Below are 20,046 nucleotides of genomic sequence, written 5' to 3'. Positions count from 1 at the left end.
GCAGCGTGCAAAGCAAACCCCCTTCTCGCTGTGCTATTATTACTCAGGCCCCTCAAATTTTACTAAATGCTCCAGTGCAGGTGCTCACAGTGACAAATTGGCACCCAGGACACAGAGCTTCAAGAGTTGCTTGTAAGGGTACTAAGCAAGTCAGCTTTGTGTCATTGGTGCCCAAATCCCAGATCTGAGTCCCAAACTGTTCCCCTAAATAGAATGACATTTGAGGGGCCGGAGAGATAGAATGGAGGTAAGGCATTTGCCTTTTATGCAGAAGGACGGTGGTTCAAATCCCGGCATCCCATATGGTCCTCTGTGCCTGCCAGTGGCGATTTCTGAACATAGAGCCAGGAGTAACCCCTGAGCACTGCCGGGTGTGACCCAAAAACCAAAAAAAAGAATGACATTTGAGGGGTGCAGCTGAGGTCACAGGAATCCATGACTGCTCTGCTACTGAGTGCTCACGCACAGGGCCAGAGGGTCTTAATGGCTAAGCTCTATTCCCATATCTAGGGGCTCCTGAGCACCCAGATATGGCCTGAACAGAAGCAGTGTTGGTGCTACCAGCATCTACCAGTTGGTGCTCATGGCTCCGTCATGAAGCCCCAGAACCGGCATCTCCTATGACCCAAGAGCAGAAACAAAGCATCACCGAGCTCAGTCCCGGGGCCTGCCCAAAACTCCTGATCTGCCCAGGCCTGGAGCCCTGTGCTCAAGACTTGTGCTAAGAAACTGCTCCAGCATCCAGTTTGGCCCCCAGAACCCCCACTCACTCCTGCCTCCCACCCTGCCGACCCCATCTCTCCCACTCCCTGAATTGCCGAGGTCCAAGGCTCAAGGCCGGTGACTGCCCATAATGGTCTTCTGTTCCCCCACCCCATAGTGGACTTGGATGCCTGGAAACCCCTTGTGCTGATCATATCAGCATTTCCCCAAGTGCTTCCTTCATGGCCCATGCCAGCAGTTGTGCGTGAATTGGCAAAAATAGTCGAGCAGCATATCTGGGTTCAGGGTTTTAATAAAGTGCCCCTTTACGATGTGTGGACCATTTTTCTGGTGACAAGGGAGAATGGGGGGGCTCCAGGAGCTGTCTGTCTCCCCGTAGCAGCCTGCAGTTTACTCTTCCTTCCTCTTCCTCTATGCAGGACCCAGGCACTGGTGACACTGCTGCCTGCAGAGGAGACTCAGCCACAGTGCCAGAGGAGCCAGCCTATGGCTGCCCCGAGAAAGGCCAGGAGGGTGAGCACCGCCCAGACCACGCTGGCCACCCAGATGCTGTGTCGCTGTGCTTGCCAGCGGGCCGGTGGCTCAGCCGGGATGCGGTTTGTCTGGTTCAGCATGTACCCGAGTGTCCAGCCAATGTCAGCGTTGCCAACCTGGGGACACGCATGGTCAGAGGCACCATGAAGCCTTGCCTGCCTTCCCAGCACCCTAGGCTGGGGCCCAGCATTACCTGCTTGCGGAAGGAAATGCTGGACCAGGTGTCCTCAGTGAAGCCGTAACCTTTCAGCAGGAGTGTGAGGATGTACAGACCTGAGGCACAGTAGTCCCGCAGCCAGTTCTTCTCCCCTGGGTACTCGGCCTCCAGCTGTGGGGGTGGGCAGGGGCCAGCTGAGCTACTGCCCACAGGTGTGCCAAAGGGATCATTCCTTTCTGCCCTCGCCCAATGTCCCCACTGCCCACCTGTCCCCAGGGCTTCTTGCAGAACTCCCAGATGGTGGTGTTGACTTTGGTCAGCGACTGCCCTGAGGTCAGGTTCAGAAACTTGAAGGTGTAGAAGAAGTTGGAAAAGGCCTGTGTGGGAGCAGTGGGCCTTGGGCGCGTGCCACAAGTTGGAGGACATGCTGGGCAGGTTCACCCTCAGTCAGAGCCCCCCGCAGTGCCCTTGGGGACAGCCTGTGGTGCTCACATAGAACTGGCCCCACACTGGGGGCTGGTAGACGCCCTCAAAGGCGCAGTTTTCAGGGTGCTCACAGGTGGAGAAGTTGAAGAGCTTGTACAAGGCAGTGGCACAGGCCTCGGGGTTCCCTGTCCCTTCCACAGTGAGGTTTTGGGGGAGTCCTGAGGGCGCTGTGGTGTGGACACAAGGCGACTCGTACAGGGGGGCCAGAGCCAGTGTAGCGTTGTAACCTTTGTGATAGCAGGGCTGCTGGAGCCGGTGGTCAGAGATATTCTGTTGGAGCTTAGAGACAGCAGTTAGCAGGGGGTCATCAGTGCCTCCCAATCCCGGGAAAGCCCTCTCTGGAAAGCCCTGCCCATAGCTCCAACCCCTCCCTAGAAACCATGCCCACAGTAGTAACTAATTGTCTTCCCTGGGAGCTCCCTCCGCCCACTCTCTGGAAAAGCCTTTCTGGGGGCAGGAGACATAGCATGGAGGTAAGGCGTTTGCCTTGCCTGCAGAAGGACAGTGGTTCGAATCCCGGCATCCCATATGGTCCCCTGAGCCTGCCAGAAGCGATTTCTGAGCGTAGAGCTGGGAGTAACCCCTGAGCGCCACTGGGTGTGACCCAAAAAAAAAAACAAAACAAAAAAAAGCCTTTCTGGAAAGCCCCGCTCACTATTCCTGCCCCGTCCTGGAAGCCCACCAGGTTGACCAGGAGTCTGTTGAGGATCTGGTCCCGACCGTAGCAGAGGTAGCTATGGGTGTACACGCTGTAGTTGGAGCCATAGAGTTTGAAGGTGACCTCCGTGCTCTTGTCTTGGATGGGCCTTTCGGGCAGGAAGGTGATCTGAGTGGAAGCCCCACCCATGTCCAGAGCGCCCACCAGGGTGCCTTCCTGGGGCCGGATCCACTGCCCAGTGAAGGAGTACTGAAGAAAGGATGGGCAAAACTCTCAGTCCTGTGAGCGCGCACAGCCTCGCCCTTCTCATCCCCTCGGCGTGCTGTCGAGTACCTTGACCAGCTTGTCCAGGACATAGTTGATGGTGATCCAGCCTAAGGAGCCTTCGTCCTGCCCAGACAGGAGATTGGCACCCCAGAAATCCAGAGGAGACTCGCTGAGCACCTGGCTGATGGCCTCAAAGATGCCTGTGGCCTGGGACATGTTCTTCTGGCTGTACAGAGGGGAAAAAAGGGCAGGGGGTGGGAGTGGAGAGCAGGGTGGGGTGGGGTAAGGAGAGCAGGAAGCAGAATGGAAAGTGGAGAGCAGGGTAGGAGTGAGGTGAGCAGGACAGGGTGGGAGGTGGAGAGCAGGGCAGGGCAGAAGGTGGGGTGAGGAGAGCAGGGCAGGGCAGAAGGTGGGGTGAGGAAAGCAGGGCATGGTAGTATCTGACCCTCTTGGCTCTCTGGCCCTCCCCCTCGCCCAGCCTCCCTCACCTCAGCAGCCTCATGCCTGCTGTGGCTCCCAGGAACAGGGGTGTCCCTTGCCACTTGTCTTTGGGGATGTGCGTCAGCGCCTGGTCCAGGCAGTCTCGAAGGCTCTCCCCAGCCTTGGCAGGGTTGTGGGCGTAGAAGGAGATTCCAGGCCCTGGAATAGTCCCCAGCACCCAGCTCCAGAACCACCTCTGAAAGTCAGGACACAGCAGCCCTGAATCTGAGGCTGACCCAGCCCCTGGCTTGGAGGTAGACCCATCAGGGGAGAAATGGGTCCTCGAGGCCTTTCCTGTCCAAGTAACCTCCTGAGCTGTGTTGAAGAGCCCTGCCCAGCACCCTCTGTTCGCTCACCTTCCACCTGGCACACCAGGCTCTGGCTCACCACACCGGTGTCATTCTCCTTATCTGCTGGCCACTGGTACACGAAGAGGGATGTGTGCGAGGACCCAGCATCAAAGACTACCCCGTACTAGGAGCGAGAGTCAGGTCAGGAGTGGGCATGGCCGGCTGCCGGGCCCCCACCGCCAGCCTGGGCCCACCTTGATGTTCGCGGGCAGGAGAATGGTGGTGGTTTCCACCAGGATGAGAATGAGCGTGAGGAGGCTGGACAGGGTTGCAACCACCAGCAGGGTTGTGAATGCCCGCTCCTTGCAAGAGGAACCCATGGTGTGTATGCCAGTGCGGGACCTCCTCACTGTGTTGCAGGGGCACCGTGGTCTCCGGGGGTGGGTGACTGTGCCAGCTGTCCCACACCTGGAGACACAGTGCTATCAGCCAGGATCCATGGTGGCCATGAGACGCTACTGGATTCCCCGGAAGGAGTCTCAACTGTGGCAAGTGTTCAGGGGACCCTGTTGGGGACCCGCCCATTGTCTCTGAGGATTGGCCCTGCTCCTGGTCTCAGGGCCACTCACAGCAGAGCTGACACCTTTGAGGGACGTCCACCCCATCCAGATCGGTCCCCCATCCAGCCTGGCTCGGGGTGGGTCTGTGCCCATGGGAAGGACACAGGATTCACCTCACCTCTGCCTCCAGGGCAGCTGACACCTCCATCCACCCCCTACAGCCTAGGCCCCTCACCTGGGACAGTGCCTGCAGCAACAGCAAGGAGGAAGCTTGTGTCCTGGTGCCCTCAGGTGTGGTTCCCGCCCATCCACCCGCCCACCTGGACCTGGGTCCAGCAGTGGCAGCTGACTGCACTGGGGAACAGGTGCAGCGCCCCGCCCCACCCCAACCCACGCAGCTGCTGCCTCGGGCTCTGCCCCCAGCCTCTCCCCCCATCTCAGGGTCCTCCCAAAACTCAGGGTCTGTCTATGGCCATGTCACCCTAAACGTGCCCTATCCCGTCTGATCCCGGAAATCAAAACTCAGGGTCCTCCACTTCTCCAGCCTCCTTGTCCCCTTGGCACTCAGGGACCTGGCACCTGAGGACTCGCAGAACTCAGTCCCCCAGTACCTGGGGAACCCTAGAACCCGGGTCCCCCAGCACAGGGCTGCCCTGGCTAGCTGCTTCCGTCCACCGACAGGGCTCTCCTGAGCTGTGGACTTTGCCCTTAGCCCCACCCAACAAGAGGGCTCAGCTGGTCTGGTTGGTCTGGTGAATGGAAAGGGCCGAGCTGACCCAGGGTCAAAGGCCTGGAGGCTTTCCTCGCCCCTCCTGGGAGACCAGACAGCCTAAGGTCCCCTCGTGTCATGTTATCTCCCTTCCTGAGGTTTGATCTGGCCAAACCTGGGTTCAGCTCTTGGCTTGCTGCTGGCCAGGGAGAAATCTCTGTCTATATGGATCCTGGATGGGCTGCCCGGCATTAGCTACTGGTATTTGCAGAGGACCTGGCCCAGCCCTAACCAGGTTCAGAACCCTTCCTGGTCCAAGCAATGTCCTTTCCTACCTGGCTTTCCCCTGGGCCGGACAGGTGCGGTTTTGCAGGGACTGGGTTGGCATCAGCAATGACCCAGAAGCAAGCATGTCCAGCTGCCTGTACCACCTCTGCTTCCTGTTCCTCGGGGACCCCCGTTCCTACACATGCCTCAGGTCCCCTGTGGTACTGTGAGCCCTGGACACCCTCCGACTTTATTGCAGGTGTCAAAAACCAGTTTTATCTTAGACCCCCAAACTCAGAGCCTCGGTGTTCCTGTTTGTCCTTGGGCCCGGACCCCTTGCGTGGGCAGCAGGTGGCTTCACACCTGCCTCATCCCTGTCACTGTTAGACAGACCCCAGCCCTTGCCAGTCCCGAGCTCATGGCTGATTCTTTTGGGGTTTGAGCCCTACCACCTGTGCCTGGGAGCCATGACAATGGTGCTGGGCTCCTGCAGACCAGGCCACCTTGGGCCGAGGAATGTGGACACTGGGCTTTGTTCCACCCATGTCTGCTCCAGCTCCAGCCAGGGAAAGATCCTTTGCATCCCTTTTCCCAATCAGCGTGAGTCCCTTTCTTTCAGCACAGGCCTTGTCTTCTGGGTCCTTATCCACTCTGGAAGGAGCTGGGTGTGGCCACCCTGGTGATACTGAGAGGCTGCCTTTGTGAACACCTGTATCATGCGGGGCTGAGAACAGGCCCCTTTAGTCTCTCCATGCTCAGCCTTCATGCCTCAGTGCTGGGCAGGTATGCTCTGCACCTTTGCTTTGACCACATCCCTCTGAATCCCCAAGGCCAGCCCACCCTCCGCCAGCCCTTGGAGACCTCCCCGGGCAGCAGAGGGAACAGGGTTGGAAGTCTTGCAGTTGACTTCTTCCTAGAAGCAGGAGGCGCTGCAGGGGCCACCGAGGTCATCTGTGACTGAGCAGGAGTGTTGGGTAGGATGGGGGAAAGAGGTTACCGCCCAGGGTGCATAGCTGCCTCAGTGACCCCCAGCCAGGTCTCCCAGGGCCCTGCCTCACTAGCCGCTTCTCTGGGGCTACCCTGTGGGACTGGGGTAAGCAGGACTTGTAAATGCCATGACAACCCACTGTGCTATCTCCCCAGCAGGGTCAGGCATGGACTTTCAGGCCAAGGTGCCAATGACTGAGGATAAGCTGCTGCCTGTTTTGGTGCAAGGACATCACCTCCAGGCTGGCCCTGGGGATGCACAGAAAGAAGGCAAGGGCTGGTAATGGGCCACTATGGCCTGCAGACTCAGACCTCTCTGGGATTGTCCTGGGGGGCAGGGTCTGAGTCTCCCCAGAAGATGAGGCTCTCTCCCCTTCCCCAGAAGACTCTAGCTGGGCCACCAGCTTTACCCTCACCCCAAATGCCTCTCTCGGCATCCAGGGTCTGCTGTCAGACCTGGACATCAGCCCTGCGACTGGCCCTGGATACTACAATGCACACACATAAGGGCCCCACACTATGGCTACCTGAGGGTCTAGGTTTAGGGTTCAGGAGGCCATGCCGACCAGCATCCTGACTCAGGCCGTAGCAGCCTGTGGCCCACATGGTGCTGCCAGGGTGACCCACAGCAGACAGGAGCTTCTTTCGTTCGTTTTGTTTTTTGGGTCACACCTGGCAGGGCTCAGGGCTCTACTCCTGGCAGGCTCGGGGGACCATGTGGGATGCCGGGATTCGAACCCCCGTCCTCCTGCAGGCAAGGCAAACGCCTTAGCTCCATGCTATCCCTCCGGCCCCAGACAGGAGCTTCTGAGCGAGGCAGATGAATGAACAGAACGAGCAGGGCAGTGAGCAGTGAGCGAGAGCCTGGGTCAGTGGCAGAGGGGTTTGGTTTAATGGTCACTCTAGGGGATCGTACACGACCAGAGCCCAGCACATGCCGCAGTGTGGCCTCGGCCCAGGGCACAGCCAGACAACCTCAGACCCAGGCTCTGGAAGGGGGGCCTGCCCCCAAGCCCCAGCTATGTATAGGAGCGGTCTGGGTGAAGCCAGAGCCCGCAGTCCACCAGAGGCTTGGTGCCAGGCCTGGGCGCAGGGTCCAAGGACCTACTGCATAGTGGGGTTTGTGCCAGGGCCAGCCCTGGCCAGCCTCCACCCTCCAGGCCTCTGCTGGGGAAAAAGCTCTGCCCACAGCAGAGCGGCAGCGGGGTGGTCCAGGACCGGGTGCGGACTGGCCCCAGTCGCCACTGTACTGCCAACGTCGGGCAGCACAGGAAGAGAAAGCGCAGACTTGGGCGCTGCCTTGGGCCAGTGGGGCTGTCCTGGTGCTGGTGATCGGACCGGACGGAACAGGTGGGGCCACACGGTCACTGGTCACAGGGAGCCGCAGGGGAGGGTGTGGTGCTGGTTCCCGGGTGCCCTGGGAGAGGGGCTGCCCCGTTGGGGGACCCTGAGCGCCATCAGCTCCGCTCATAGGACATCCTCCAGGTCCAGCAGCTTGGAGTGCTGCCGGCTCTTCCACAAGCGGTACATCCGGAAGTCAAAGTAGGTCTCGATCATCTGCTTCCCTGGGGGGACAGCGGGCTCAGCCAGGGCTTAGCTGGGGTCCCCCTAACCCCTGCCTCTACCCCCACCCCCTGCGGACACTCACCTTGGGCTGACAGCTCCAGGGGGGACTCAAAGGTGACCCTGTACGGGGTCATGAGAGTCCTGAGGTTCTGGAAGAGCTGGAAGGAGGGTATGTGGTGTGAGTTCTGGCTGTCAGAGAGAGGTGAGAAACAGGGTGCTCCCCACACTCCAGCCGTACCTTCTCGCCATTGGGGTTCCCCAGAATATAGCAGCCCATGATGTGGATGACGTTGGGCTCAGGGTTCACTTTGCTCATCAGGCGGCTCAAACGCTTCCAGAAACTGGTGGTGGGGGGTTGGTGGCAGAGGGAAGGTCAAACATGGAAGTGTCCATGAGACGTGGCCCCAGCTCCCCCCAACCCGCACACCCGCTCACTGGATCATGTCTTCTTCCTTTTCTACTTTGGCAAAGGTCGCCACCTTGTTCTTGAGAAGGTACAGGTGCCCAGGGCCACCCTGCAAGACGCAGAGGTCAGTCAGGTTGGATGGCCACCACGGAGGCCCCACCTGCAAAGCGCAGGCTGAGATTCACCTGGCAGAAAATGAGCATCTTCCAGATCTTGGCTCCTTTGTGGTAGACATTCAGCTTCTTCTCGATCTCCTCTGCAGAGGGAGGGGTCTGAGTGCCGTACACAATCCGGCCCCAGGACTAGAACACATGAACTGACCCTGGGCCATACATACCCAAGATGTCTTCGAAGGTGGCATGCTCGTGATCCTGGGCAGACACAAGTGTAGCCATCAAGGCCCCGTGCCCTGTGGCGGGCAGTCCTCACCCCGCCCCCAGGGAGCAGCCCACTCACATAGAGGATGGGGATAATTGACGGGTCATCCCTGCGGATGATGGTGGGGATGTACTCAGCTTTGGGCACCTTGGATGAGATGAGCTGGGACGAGAGATGGGGATGCTCAGACAGGCCCCGTGGAGCCCAGAGACCTTCCCTCCCTCCCCGCCTGGACAGATGGAAGGTGGCACTGGGCCTCACCATGACCTTGGGTGGCAGAAATCCCTCAGAGTCACAGACCACAGCCTCAAGGCCTTTTTCTGTCTCCCAGTCCAGGTCATCGAAGGTGTCGCCCAGGGTGCAGTGAGAGCCCTGCAGATCGCTGCCTGCGGGGCAGGGCGGTCACAGAGCTGCCACGGGGCTGCGGCACCGCAGGCCCAGAGCCTCCTGAGTCTTCCAGGCCATCAAGAAATGCAAAGGGTGGCACTGGGCCACCGGCCAAGAAGCTGCCCCGTTTGGAAGCCCAGCAATCCCACAGCCAGGCGGCCAGTCTTGGTGCTCAACAAGACGGCAGTCGAACCTCCTGCCCCTCGGGCCTCCCAGGGACCCTCCCTTGTCGCCGCAGCAGCTTTCTGACCTGTACCTCAGCCCAGAGCGCAGAAGCCCAATAGCCTGGGGTCCACCCTGCCAAGCGAGACAGGATGGGGGAGGTTCTGGGGGGACAGGCGGGCCTGGGAGGGGGCACCTACTGTCTCGGGAATCGTGGGAAGTGTCGGCTTTCATGGGGGTGGGGTCGCTCCAGGACCTGCTGAAGCTCCGCTCCCGCCGCTCAGCAAAGGCTGCAGTGAGAGCAAATCTCGCCTTAGGGAGCAGGGACTACCTAGTGGGGGCCAGTCACAAGTCCTGCAGGGAGTGAGGCCTGATGTGGGCCAAGCCTGGGGTGGACGTGTCCCTAACATAAGGGTTCTTGGTGTTGGATGGGCCTAGACTGGAGTGGGCAAGACCCAAAACAGGTAGGACCCAGGTGTGGGCGGAGCCTAAGGTGGGAAGGACCTAGAGAGGCAGAGTCTGAAGCAGGTATGGTCTGAGTAGAGGCAGGCCCTATGTGAGATGGACCTTGGGCATGGACTAAAAGGGTGTGGGCGGAAGGGACCCGGAGAGGTGAAGGTGGAAGGGTGTAGTGGGAGAAGTCTGAAGGTGCCTTTTGGAAACAGCTGATGGGAATTAAGTGCAGGGCTTGGGAGTGGGGTGAAGTGGGGGGGGGGGAGGGAGAGGATGGGAACAGCGCCCAAGAGCGGAGCCTGAAGCGTGGGCAAGGCTGAAGGTGGGCCAGATGCATGGGCAGGGCCCAGCATCATAGGGCAGCCAGTAGCAGGCCAAGCCCCCCGCTGGCTAGCACAGCACAGTGGGTGCCTACCCAGCCCCAGGTCTTACTCTGGGCCTTCACACGACGGCTGCCCACCATTCGCAGATGTTTGCGGAAGTTTCTGGAGGGGAAGAAGCCAGCAGGACAGGTAAGGGTCCCGAAGGCCATAAGTGGCCCCGCCCACCCACCCCATTTTCTCCTGGAAGCTGCTTCAGGCGAGGGCATTGACTTTTGTCGGCCCTGCTGAGCCTCCTAGGGACAAGGCACACATCGACCCACCAGCCTGATTTCCCCAGGGGCTCAGGACGCCTGCTCCCCCAGGAAACAGTGACCCAGCACTGGGCAGCTGTGTGGACGTATCACCCTAGGCGGTCGGAAGCCTGTGGGCACCACTCCCAACCATGTCCCTGGCCACTTTGGGGGCGGCGTGTCCTGTCAAGGCCCCTGTCCCAGATGGACAGCTAAGCTTCCTGGACACATCTGAGGTGGGGCTTGAAGACACAGGCCTTTCTTCTGACCCCTCAGCTCAACTTTAAGGACCAGAGGGGCATGGGTGGGCCAGTGGCTACAGCTCAACAGCCCGGGGCCCCCACCACACAGGCCTGGGGTTAAAGCAGTGTCCTAGGCCCAAAGCAAGTGTGGCCCTCCTGCCTGTCGCGTCCCCAGAGCAGGGCCAGGCCAGTGGTCGCCACCGCCCTTCCCGCATCGAGTCTGGCGAGGCTGGGTGGGCCTAGGCCAGACCAACACAGACAGACCCCGGTGGCGAGTGGCTGGCAGGCCCTACCTCTGGATTACCGACGCGGAATCATTCTCCCGTTTCCGGCGCTTCCTCTCCGCGTAGCCCCTGAACACCCTGGGAAACCACCACGAGTCAGCACTGCCCTTGGTCACGGGGCAGGAGAGACGCAGGTGGGGACAGGCGCACCAGGGCACCAGGCCAGGCAGAGGGCCCGGCCAGCCCTGCGCTGGCCTGGTGCCCTGGGACACAGCTCCCGCAGAGTTGGGGCCCAGGCCTCTGAATGTGGGGTCTCCCAGAACCACAGTAGCACCCCTAGGCTGGAAGCCCTATGTGGTACTTACGAGATGCTGGTGGAGTGGCAGGAAGGAGCAGCGTGAGAGAGAAGACACAGTGAACCATGACCCCTTGACCTCCCTCCAGTGAATTCCGCCACTGGCCCCCTGGGCCCCCTGCTAGCCAGCCCTGAGACTGGCACTGAGGTCCTAGAGGCCCCACCATGAAGCTGGTCCTAGGAACCATAGTGGAAGGGTCAGCCCTCAGCCAGCAGAGCATAGGGGGGGTTCCTAGAATAGCAGGTGGGTGCAGGGGGTCCTACAACATGGCTACCCCCCCAAGGGTCCCCAAGGCCGACAGAATGTGAGGAGGCTGCAGTGTGGGACATGCGAGAATGAGGGCGGAGTAGGACAAAGTGGAAGGATCGTGTCCTGAGGAAGAAGCAGGCTAGTTGGGCAATATTTCCCGCTGCTCAGACAGCAGGAGGTTGGATGCGTGTATGCGCAGTGACTGGCACAGGCTCCTGAGCAGCAGGAAGCAGCCCCAGCCTCCCCCACAGACATGCCAGCCCACGACTCACGCTTGCATAGTTGTGGTTGCTGTCTGGAAGCTGAAGAGGTTTTCCTTTGGGAACCAGGTACGGATCGGGGTCTCATCTGGAAACAGAAGGCCTTATGACGGAGGTAGGGGGTTGGGCCCCAGAGCCTGCTGCCCCCTGTGGAGGAGGGATCCAGATGCCACAGCGATGCCACTGGTTTTGTGAAGCGCCACAGCGATGCCACAGGAGTGCAGAGAGAGCGGCCAGCCCTGGGGGGAAGGCCAGGGCTCCGGAGGCATCATCTGCTCAGCCAGAGAGAGCTGGGGGACCTCTACCTGTCAGGTAGTGAGGTGGGGACGGGAGGCTCCAGAGGGAGAGAACCCAGCCTTCAGGAGCCTCAGACCCATTTTTGCACTGTGCTAGGAGCCCCCAGACCCAGTGGTTCTGAGGTTCCCCAGTCAGGAGCGGCTGAATCCCCTGGGGAGGGCCAAGCAGACTGTTGCTGAGGTATGTCAGAGCCCCAACATGACGAGCCCGGGGCAGGAAATTTCCCAGAGATCATCCCAACGGCCCGTAGACAACCTGTATGCTGCAGTTCTCAGAACCCTGCCGGTCCCCTCCCCTCCAGGACACCGTCCCTGGCAAGGCTGGCAAAGCTCTGCTGCAGGAAGGTGCGGACGGCTGTGTGGACACCCGGCCCGTGTCCGACATGCCCTCACCTGTCACACGGTCCACACTGTGCATCCTCTCCAGCTTCTTGCGGCGGTTGGTGGGCTCTGCGTGCGGCTGCTGGTCCATGGGGAACTGCCGAGGGGAAGGGCTGGGCGCCGGCTGGGCACAGCCAGGACACTCTCTGGAGGCCTGGCGGCTGCCTGCCCAGCTCTGACAGGACCTGCTGACGTCCTCCAGGCTGCTGCCAGGGCTGGCCCGCAGCGGCTGGCTGTGGTGGTGGTGCGGGTGCCGCTCCTGCGGCGGTGGGCGCCCCTTCACCACCGCCAGCTCGATGGCCTCGGCGGCCTCGGGGCTGGGCAGCAGGGCGGGCTCCCCGGAGATGGTGTACACCCGGGGCTGCGGGGGGCTCCCGCCGGGCGGCCCCCTGCACACAGCCTCCACCGGGGGGCTGCCGCCGTCGTAGCAGCCGCTGGACACCGTGGACAGGCGGCGCTTGTTCTGGGGAGGCGCGGGCATCTCGGGGGAGCCGTCGTGGCCGGAATAGGCGTCTGCCAGCAGGTGGTCTGGGGGAGAGGGCCGTGGAGGCGCTCAGGCCCCGACAGGGAGGCCCCCCAGCCGGCTCCGGGAGACGAGTGGAGGGGAGGGAGCGGGGGCAGGAGGAGCGGTGCCGGCTCCTCCCCACCCACCCCGCACCCCGCCGCCAGCTGGCCCCCACAGACAGCGGTGCCAGCCCCGGGTGCCAGGAGGCCCGTTGCCATGCCGACGGCGGCCCCAGGCTGGGTGGGTGGGCGCCGCGCCTGCCGTGCGCCGAGGCCCCGCGCCCTGCTCTCACCTGCTCCGTTGCGGCTCTCAGGGTGACTCTGGGCGAGGTACTCGCCGAACGCTCGCGCTGCGCTGCGGGGCGGACAAGGCGAGGCGCCGGGCTCAGCGGGGGAGCCCGCAGGGCGCGGGGTGCGGGCGGGGCCGGGGCCGGGCGAGGGGCCGCCCGCACTCACCGCACTTTGGCCGCCACCGAGGACATGGCCTCGCTCCGCAGCGCCCTCCTCCGAGAGGCGGCGCCGCCCATGGTGGAGGCGGCGGCGGCCGCGCATCCCCCGGGCCTCAGAGCGCGCCCCGCGCCCGCCGCCTCCGCCGGGGTGGCCGCACCGCGCCGGGGCCGGGGCCGGGGGAGCTGGGGCTGGGGCCGGAGCCGGAGCTGCCGCTGCCGTCGGAGCCGAAGCCGGGGTCGGGACTCGGGTCGGGGCCGGAGCAAGGGCTCGAGCCGGAGCCCGGGACCCGCATGGCCGCGCCCGGGCCTCCGCGTCCCGCAAGCACCGGACAGCGCACCCGGGACTCGCGGGCGGGCGAGGCTCCGCCTCTCTGCGTCACGACGGGGCGGGGCTGTCGGGAACCACGCCGACTCAGGACTTGTTTTGTGGCGGCCCCGCCTCCACGATGGCGTATGGATGGTGGGCGGGGCCACGCCGAGGCTCCGCCCTGGCCACGCCCCTACGCCCATCGCCAGTTCCCTCGGCGGGGGGGTGGGGGGGAGAGGACACTGAGGCCCAGGCCTTCTCTTTTTTTTTGGTTTGTGGGTCAGGGGTTCCTCCTGGCAGGCTCAACGGGGGGGCGGGGGGGACCCTATGGGATGCCATATGGGATTCGAACCACTGTCCTTCTGCATGCAAGGAAAGCCCTACCTCCGTGCTATCTTTCCAGGCCCAGGCCTTCTACCTCACCCCTCCTCCCTGCTCTGAGACTGAGGAGGAAACAACTAAGTTAGCTCTGTATGCCTCCCCCCAACGCCAGCCCTAGCAGAGATTAGGGTCCTTGCAGGTAAGTCACTGGAGTTTTGGCCCAGGAATCAAACCAAACCGGCACAGTCCATTCCGCCTTTATTGACCTGCCCAGAACAGCACCAGGCAGTCCCCATCATCGTCACCACCACCCCCTGCCCCGCTGTGTGTGTGTCTTGCAGGGTCCCCACTGGGAACTGCTGGAGCAAAAGGCCCAAGGCCCCTCGGGATAGCACAGTACAGGGCCACTGGGGAGAGAGACGGGTACAGCATGTGGGGCTGCTGGACCAGGTAGGCTGGGTCCAACTGTCTGTCCGTCTGTCCCTCCGTGGGGAAGCCTGCTTCAGGGAGTGTCCAACTGGGGACCACCCTGCTTGTTCAATGAGCCCAGGGGGCACTAGGGCCTGTGCTGAAGTGTGGGTTCATCCTCATGAAAACAAGGCGGGATGTGGCCTCTCAAAGAGGGTGCTTTCGTGGGGCTCTGGGATGGAGACCACCAGGCCACACAGAGCTGCCAGGTCAGGAATCGTGGGGCTGGGGCACATCGTCAGAAGCCGGGGTGGCAGGCACACTCTGGAAGTCGGCATAAGTGTCCCCATCCGGGGATCCCCCAGGCAGCTCTTCCTCGTACTCTGTCTGGTAGTCAGACTCATCTGCAGCAGGGAGCACAGAGCTCAGGGCTCGAGGGCACTGGAGACACCCAGCTCCGAGGGCTGACGGGTGACCTGTGTGTCCAGGCTCAGTACTCACCATCCACCGTGGCCACCTGGGCAGGCTCAATGCGGGACACAATTTCAGCCAGGTCAGTGAAGGAGGTGCTGGGGCAAGTGAGGACCTGAGCAGCAAGAGGAAACTCCAGCTGCTGAGGTGCCCATGCCTGCAGACCCACCCAGAATCTGTCCTCTGGGGCACTCACATCGCTGGCCTTCGTCTTGCTCAGGCTCTGGCGGTCCTGCAGCATCTTGTCTAGCACACCACTACGCCCCCAGATGTCAAACACCGTGCGACCGTGCTGGTAGCCCACTTCCTAAGCACACAAAAGGAGCCCGTAAGCTACTGTCCGGGGCCGACCTGAGGAGGGTGACAGGGCTGGGCAGCACAGGGCTGGGAAAAGCGGGGGTGCACGCACGGAGATCTCGTCAAACTTGCTGAAGTCCAAGGTGCCATAGCTGTCGATGGGGGGTCGGAGGTACTCGCAGTACTCGCTGCTCTTTACCATCTCCAGCTGCCGCACGCAGCACACATATGCCAGACGAGTCTGGATCTCAGCCATGTTCGGCACCTATTTATCGTCAGTCATGGGTCCTGCCCAGCTGCCTGGCCCTCCTGCCCCATGGGGACACTGCCAGCCTCCTCTGTCCTCAGACGGGTCTCAGGTGACCCTCAGCCCACTGGCCCAGAAGCCAGGAAGGCGCTGGTCCTCAGATGCCCGTAGCAGGGGCTGTGAGGCTGGGGGAGGTCGCTATAGGCTGTGCCCACCTTGACTTTCGTGGCTAGGGGATTCCAGCGTTTCCACAGCAGCCACCACCCAGATAAGGCATCTCCGTAGTTGGTGAGGTCTGTCTCATCCCGGCTGCCCACGTCGATAGCAATCACCACCTTGGCCCCCATGGACCTGGCCACATCCGCTGGGGGAGGCCGCCATGGTCACTACCCACATGGGCACGTTGCACCCAGGAGGCAGTAGGAGCACCATGTATGAAGGAGAAGGGCCCCACCAGCTGCGCAGTGCCCCGTGTCTAGAAGCCCAGGAGGCTGAACCCAACAGGGCCTGCAGATGCGAGACAGCCGCCACCACCCCATCGCAGCCCCCGCACCTGGAAGGTTGTTGATGTAGCCTCCATCCATCAGCAGGTGTCCATCTTTGGGGTCGCACAAGGGAGGCATGTAGCCGGACAGGGACATGCTGGCTCGCACATACCTCCACAGGGAGCCTGCCGGAGTGGGCACTCAGTGCCAGTCCTTAAGACCACTCTTCTGCCCCAAGAGACAGCTCTCCTACCTACCTTCCAAACTGCTATTTCTCATCCCAAACCCTGACCTGGGTATGGGTAGCTGTGTCTAGGCTGCCAAATGCCCTGATGACACCAGGCCACATCCCCCCTCATGCCCATCTGAATCACACTAGACCACCGAGTTGCTCCCTGCCCAGCACAGACCATCAGTGTGGACACGCATGGCGGAGGCTGTGATATCTGTGGTAATGGTGAAGTAGGGGATCCACAGGTCCTGTGGGGGGGACAGCACAAGCTTCTCTCAGTTCAGTCCAGCCACCAAAGACAGGCCTGAGAAAGTGCTGTGGCTCTCATGGTAGGTCTTGTTGGGCACCTCTATCTGCCGATCCTTGAAGACACTGCAGACGCTGCTGTTGAAGCGTGCGCCGGAGAACATGGAGGTGATGGGGTAAGTCAGGTCCAGGACAGCCTTCACCATCGACGTCATGTCCTGCAGAAGGCACAGTTGCCAGGCCCCCAGAAGGTGTAGGCACAGGACAGAGCATACACAGCGCCAAGAGTCTGGGGTCCTACTGCACAGCCTTGTGTTGTGCACTTGGACTGGTGTTAGGGTGGATGTGACCAGGCAGGATTACCCTCAGGCCCATAGTCCTTACTGCTAAGATCCACTTTTTAGGGCAACCCAAGGCTGTGCTTGGCCAGTGAGCACAGGGGCCAGTGAAGACAGCTCAGCTCAGAACTGACCAAATCCTTCCTGGGAGTAGACACAGAGCCATGAAGAAAGGTCTCCAAGAAATTCAGGAGATGGTGGCCACCCCCTGTTTAGGCTAATAGGCTGCAGGGAACAGGCAGCTCCCCTGGGCCCTCTCCATGGCCTCTATTAGCAAAATTCTCATGGCAACTGTTGGACCATGAACAGGGCAGCTGGGAGGCCATCACAGTGGAGGGAGGGAGAGTCCCAGGCCTATTACTCGGCTCAGCCATCATCTTCCCAGCCCCACTTCACGGTAGCCATCCTGAGACATGTTGTCCAACCCTGGTCCCTCCAAAGAGAGAGCTGGGTGCTCCACTCCAGGGTAAAACCTAGCTGGGAGCACCTGAATCCCAAATGGGGTGGCCCCGTGAGCCTCTGTCCTGTCTCCTAAGGGCACAAACCTTCTGATCCCTTCCTGGTCCCTCCATGGTTTCCTTCCTGCCCACCCAGACCACCAGAGCCTAGTGCTGACTAACCTTGCACTGTCTGGGCATGGTTGGCCTACGGTGCAATGGAGCCGACCTGGGACAGCTATCCCTATCTCTGTTTCAGGTACTGAGGCTTGGGGTGTCCTCCTAGTCACCCCAGCTATGAAGGCAGCAGTGGGTACCCATCGATCACTCCTTCAGTACAGTTACCTCAGTCTCACCCGCTGCTACTTAGTTGGCCACAGTAGCACCGACCACTGTGGATGAACAGCTCCAGTGTCCCTAGAAACCCCTGGGCAGGATTCTTAGAACCTGCCCTACATTATTGACCTGCTGGCCTCACCCTCCTGAACCTCCTCAGACCCTGGTCCGGGGCATCCCCATCTGTGCTGCCAGCACCTGTGTTGTAACGCAGTCCTGACATCTAGCACCTGCATTTCCTGGTTTCTGAAATACAGAACTTCACATGTTCTCCTGAGCAACAGTGCTGTGGGCCCAGCCACCAGTCAGAAAGTTTCCTGCAGGCTGGACAGTCAGCCAAGAGGCAGGGGGAGGGCATATTGGGGCCAAGGTTGACCCCTAGCGCTACACATGTTTCTTCAAACACCTGCAGGGGCTCCCCCTGAGCACTGAGGTGTGGCTGAGGCAAGAGCCTTCCTTCTGGGATTGGAGCAATAGCATAACAGGTAGGGCATTTGCCTTGCATATGGCTGATCAAGGTTTGATCCCTGGTATCCCTTGTGGTCTCCCAAGCCTGCCAAAAGTAATTTCTTAGTGCAGAGCCAGGAGTAACCTTTGAATGGAGCCATTTGGTATCTCCCCTCCCCCCAAAAAATAATCCTCCACGATGTTCCCTTCCTCTGTGCTCATGACAAAGACCAGCCCTGCAGGCTGTGCCAGGACCCAGCCTTACCTCTGCCCACTGCTTGGCCCTAATGCGGACCTGGCTGTAGTTCCGCTCCTCTGAGTACAGGGCACCCATGAAGGCCCCGATGGACGTCCCTCCAACCATGTCCACCGGGATGCCACACTCCATCAGGGCCCGGATGATGCCCACCTGGGCGCAGCCCCTGGAGCACAGAACAGAGTGTGGGTTAGTACAGCCCATGAACCGCCTCACACCCACCTACTGGGTGGCAGGAAATGGCTTCTCGCCAGCTTGGTAGGACTGGACACCATCTAGATACTTGTGTGGAGCACGAGGCCAGGAGGTTTTTGCCAAGGAAAGGGCCTCAAGGAGGGAGGGCTGGGGTCACATCAGGGGAGCTGCAGAGAGGATGGGCCACCTGCAGGGCCCACCTGCATGAGCTGGATCTGGTCAGCTTGCTGCAGTTCCACATAGGGCTTCACTCTGAGTCAGAAACCTCTGTGCCCCTCGCCATGCACAAGTCACCCAGAACCCCACGGAACCCCCCTGACCACCAACACTGAGACCGGACACTGGGCAGCTGTGGACACAAGCTGCTGCTCAGTACAGGCATATATAGAAGGCAGCCTGGAAACAAGAAACCAGGACACCTAGAGACCCAGGGCTAATCCAGGGACAACTAGGGACCCTGAAACATCAGAGACCAGGATACTCAGAAACCCAGAGATATCCCAGAGACCCAGGGACTCCAGAAGAGACCCAGGGACTCCAGAAGAGACCCAGGGAACCAGAGACCAGGATACCCACAACCAGAGACCAGGATATTATATTACACCTTGTTTTGTTTTACCCAAAACAAAGATCATCCCAGGTTCCTTTGTATCTGTTTGTTTACAACTTGGTTTGACCTCAAAACAGAGATTTTCTTACAAGTCTCAAGCAAACCTGGGTGGATGGAACTGGGTCAGGATAGCTTGAGCTACCTGTTCTTACTCCCCACCTGGGGGTGGTCTCAGTACTCAATAAAAATGACAGTTCTGGCAGGCAGGTCACTCTTGATAAAAGGTAGAAGATTGTCAGACTACACGTGTTTCACCCTCAGCCTTGTTTGGATTATTTCAAGCAGAGACCCTGCTTCAGACCCACTCATCTTTGGCATGTGGATTTATTTACAGGACACTTATTTACAGAGATTCAGGGATATCCAGAGATCAGACACCCAGAGATCAGGACATCCAAAGGCCCAGGGATATCCAGAGCTCTACTGGGGGTGGCTAGGCCTCCCCATCTCTCTGGCCCCACTGTTTGTATTTTATGTATCACAGCAGACAAATTTAAATGAAACCTAGAAGGCAGTTTAGAATGAGTCTATAAATATTAGACTCCTCTAACAGACATATGTAGGGTTCTACAATGAACCTGGATCCCAGCTGAGGGAAGGGCAGAAACCAGGCAGATGGGAGCAGCTTAGGCTCTGTGCTGCTTATGACTTTACCCCATTAGGCCTATTGGATTCCCCTCAAAATTTCAGCTGGATTATTTTATATATATATATTTTTTGGGGGGGCATACCTGATGGCACTCAGGATTTATTCCAGGTTCAGCTCTCAAAAATCACTCCTGGCAGGCTCAGGGGATCATATGGAATGCCAAGGATTGAACCCAGGTTGGCTACATGCATGGCAAATGTCCTCTCTGCTGTACTATCCCTCTGACCCATCAGCAGAAATTTTCTTTCTTTCTTTCTTTTCTTTTTTTTTTTTTTGGTTTTTGGGTCATACCCGGCAGCTGGCTCTATGCTCAGAAATCGCCCCCAGCAGGCTCGGGGGACCATATGGGATGCTGGGATTCGAACCACCGTCCTTCTGCATGCAAGGCAAACACCCTACTGCTGAACTATCTCTCCAGCCCAGGATTTTATTTATTTATTTTTTGGTTTTTGGGCCACACCCGGTAACGCTCAGGGGTTACTCCTGGCTATGTGCTCAGAAGTTGCTCCTGGCTTGGGGGACCATATGGGACGCCGGGGGATCGAACCGCAGTCCGTCCTAGGCTAGTACTGGCAAGACAGACACCTTACCTCTAGCGCCACCGCGCCAGCCCCAGGATTTTATTTTTTTTTTTTATTTTTTTTTATTTTTTTTGGTTTTTGGGCCACACCCATTTGACGCTCAGGGGTTACTCCTGGCTATGCGCTCAGAAGTCGCTCC

At 60.0% G+C, this 20,046-nt stretch overlaps 3 protein-coding genes across 5 annotated transcripts in view; all 3 read right to left on the bottom strand.

The window, feature by feature from the left end:
* Window positions 1–997: 997 nt before the first annotated feature.
* Window positions 998–4,506, bottom strand: ENTPD8 (ectonucleoside triphosphate diphosphohydrolase 8). The gene is made up of 10 exons (XM_049781981.1): window positions 4,391–4,506; window positions 3,850–4,063; window positions 3,662–3,779; window positions 3,314–3,464; window positions 2,892–3,051; window positions 2,583–2,807; window positions 1,907–2,179; window positions 1,681–1,791; window positions 1,451–1,585; window positions 998–1,373 (listed from the first exon to the last, which is right to left on the bottom strand). Exons 2-10 carry the CDS (start codon window positions 3,973–3,975, stop codon window positions 1,182–1,184), a joined length of 1,491 nt encoding a protein of 496 aa, XP_049637938.1. The 5' UTR covers window positions 3,976–4,063; window positions 4,391–4,506; the 3' UTR covers window positions 998–1,181.
* A 2,481-nt stretch (window positions 4,507–6,987) lies between these two features.
* NSMF (NMDA receptor synaptonuclear signaling and neuronal migration factor) lies at window positions 6,988–13,202 on the bottom strand. 2 transcript variants are annotated; one of them, XM_049781979.1, is made up of 15 exons: window positions 13,052–13,202; window positions 12,889–12,950; window positions 12,104–12,619; window positions 11,427–11,502; window positions 10,619–10,687; window positions 9,903–9,955; window positions 9,218–9,307; window positions 8,730–8,854; window positions 8,547–8,630; window positions 8,428–8,461; window positions 8,276–8,346; window positions 8,120–8,199; window positions 7,923–8,025; window positions 7,767–7,842; window positions 6,988–7,683 (listed from the first exon to the last, which is right to left on the bottom strand). In XM_049781979.1, the coding sequence occupies exons 1-15, from the start codon at window positions 13,120–13,122 to the stop codon at window positions 7,586–7,588; spliced, it is 1,608 nt and encodes a 535-aa protein (XP_049637936.1). In that variant the 5' UTR covers window positions 13,123–13,202; the 3' UTR covers window positions 6,988–7,585. The 2 variants fall into 2 exon arrangements, with proteins under 2 accessions (XP_049637936.1, XP_049637937.1); XM_049781980.1 differs by lacking the exon at window positions 9,218–9,307.
* Window positions 13,203–13,913: 711 nt separating this feature from the next.
* The window catches only part of PNPLA7 (patatin like phospholipase domain containing 7), a 30,393-nt gene continuing 24,260 nt past the window's right edge, over window positions 13,914–20,046 (bottom strand). For both annotated transcript variants that reach the window (XM_049781971.1, XM_049781972.1), the window contains 9 exons: window positions 17,882–18,038; window positions 16,160–16,276; window positions 15,991–16,060; window positions 15,649–15,765; window positions 15,311–15,459; window positions 14,961–15,113; window positions 14,748–14,858; window positions 14,582–14,666; window positions 13,914–14,484 (listed from right to left, as the gene is read on the bottom strand). In XM_049781971.1, coding sequence (XP_049637928.1) covers window positions 14,351–14,484; window positions 14,582–14,666; window positions 14,748–14,858; window positions 14,961–15,113; window positions 15,311–15,459; window positions 15,649–15,765; window positions 15,991–16,060; window positions 16,160–16,276; window positions 17,882–18,038 — 1,093 coding nt within the window. In that variant the 3' untranslated portion in view covers window positions 13,914–14,350. The remainder of the gene's footprint in view (window positions 14,485–14,581; window positions 14,667–14,747; window positions 14,859–14,960; window positions 15,114–15,310; window positions 15,460–15,648; window positions 15,766–15,990; window positions 16,061–16,159; window positions 16,277–17,881; window positions 18,039–20,046) is intronic.

The sequence above is a fragment of the Suncus etruscus genome, chromosome 10 (assembly GCF_024139225.1).
Source record: "Suncus etruscus isolate mSunEtr1 chromosome 10, mSunEtr1.pri.cur, whole genome shotgun sequence".
Taxonomy (NCBI): Eukaryota; Metazoa; Chordata; class Mammalia; order Eulipotyphla; family Soricidae; genus Suncus; species Suncus etruscus.
This window is presented reverse-complemented; position numbering and strand designations above follow the sequence as displayed.

Coding starts and splice junctions, on each gene's coding strand:
- NSMF (XM_049781979.1), bottom strand. CDS start 13,122: ATGGGCGGCGCCGCCTCTCGGAGGAGGGCGCTGCGGAGCGAGGCCATG. Junction 9,308..9,902: donor CCGTCGTGTGAAGGCCCAGA/GTAAGACCTGGG, acceptor CTCTCACTGCAG/CCTTTGCTGAGCGGCGGGAG. Junction 7,843..7,922: donor GGAACCCCAATGGCGAGAAG/GTACGGCTGGAG, acceptor CCCTCCTTCCAG/CTCTTCCAGAACCTCAGGAC.
- ENTPD8 (XM_049781981.1), bottom strand. CDS start 3,975: ATGGGTTCCTCTTGCAAGGAGCGGGCATTCACAACCCTGCTGGTGGTT. Junction 3,780..3,849: donor TCCTGCCCGCGAACATCAAG/GTGGGCCCAGGC, acceptor TCTCGCTCCTAG/TACGGGGTAGTCTTTGATGC. Junction 1,374..1,450: donor GCATTTCCTTCCGCAAGCAG/GTAATGCTGGGC, acceptor GCGTGTCCCCAG/GTTGGCAACGCTGACATTGG.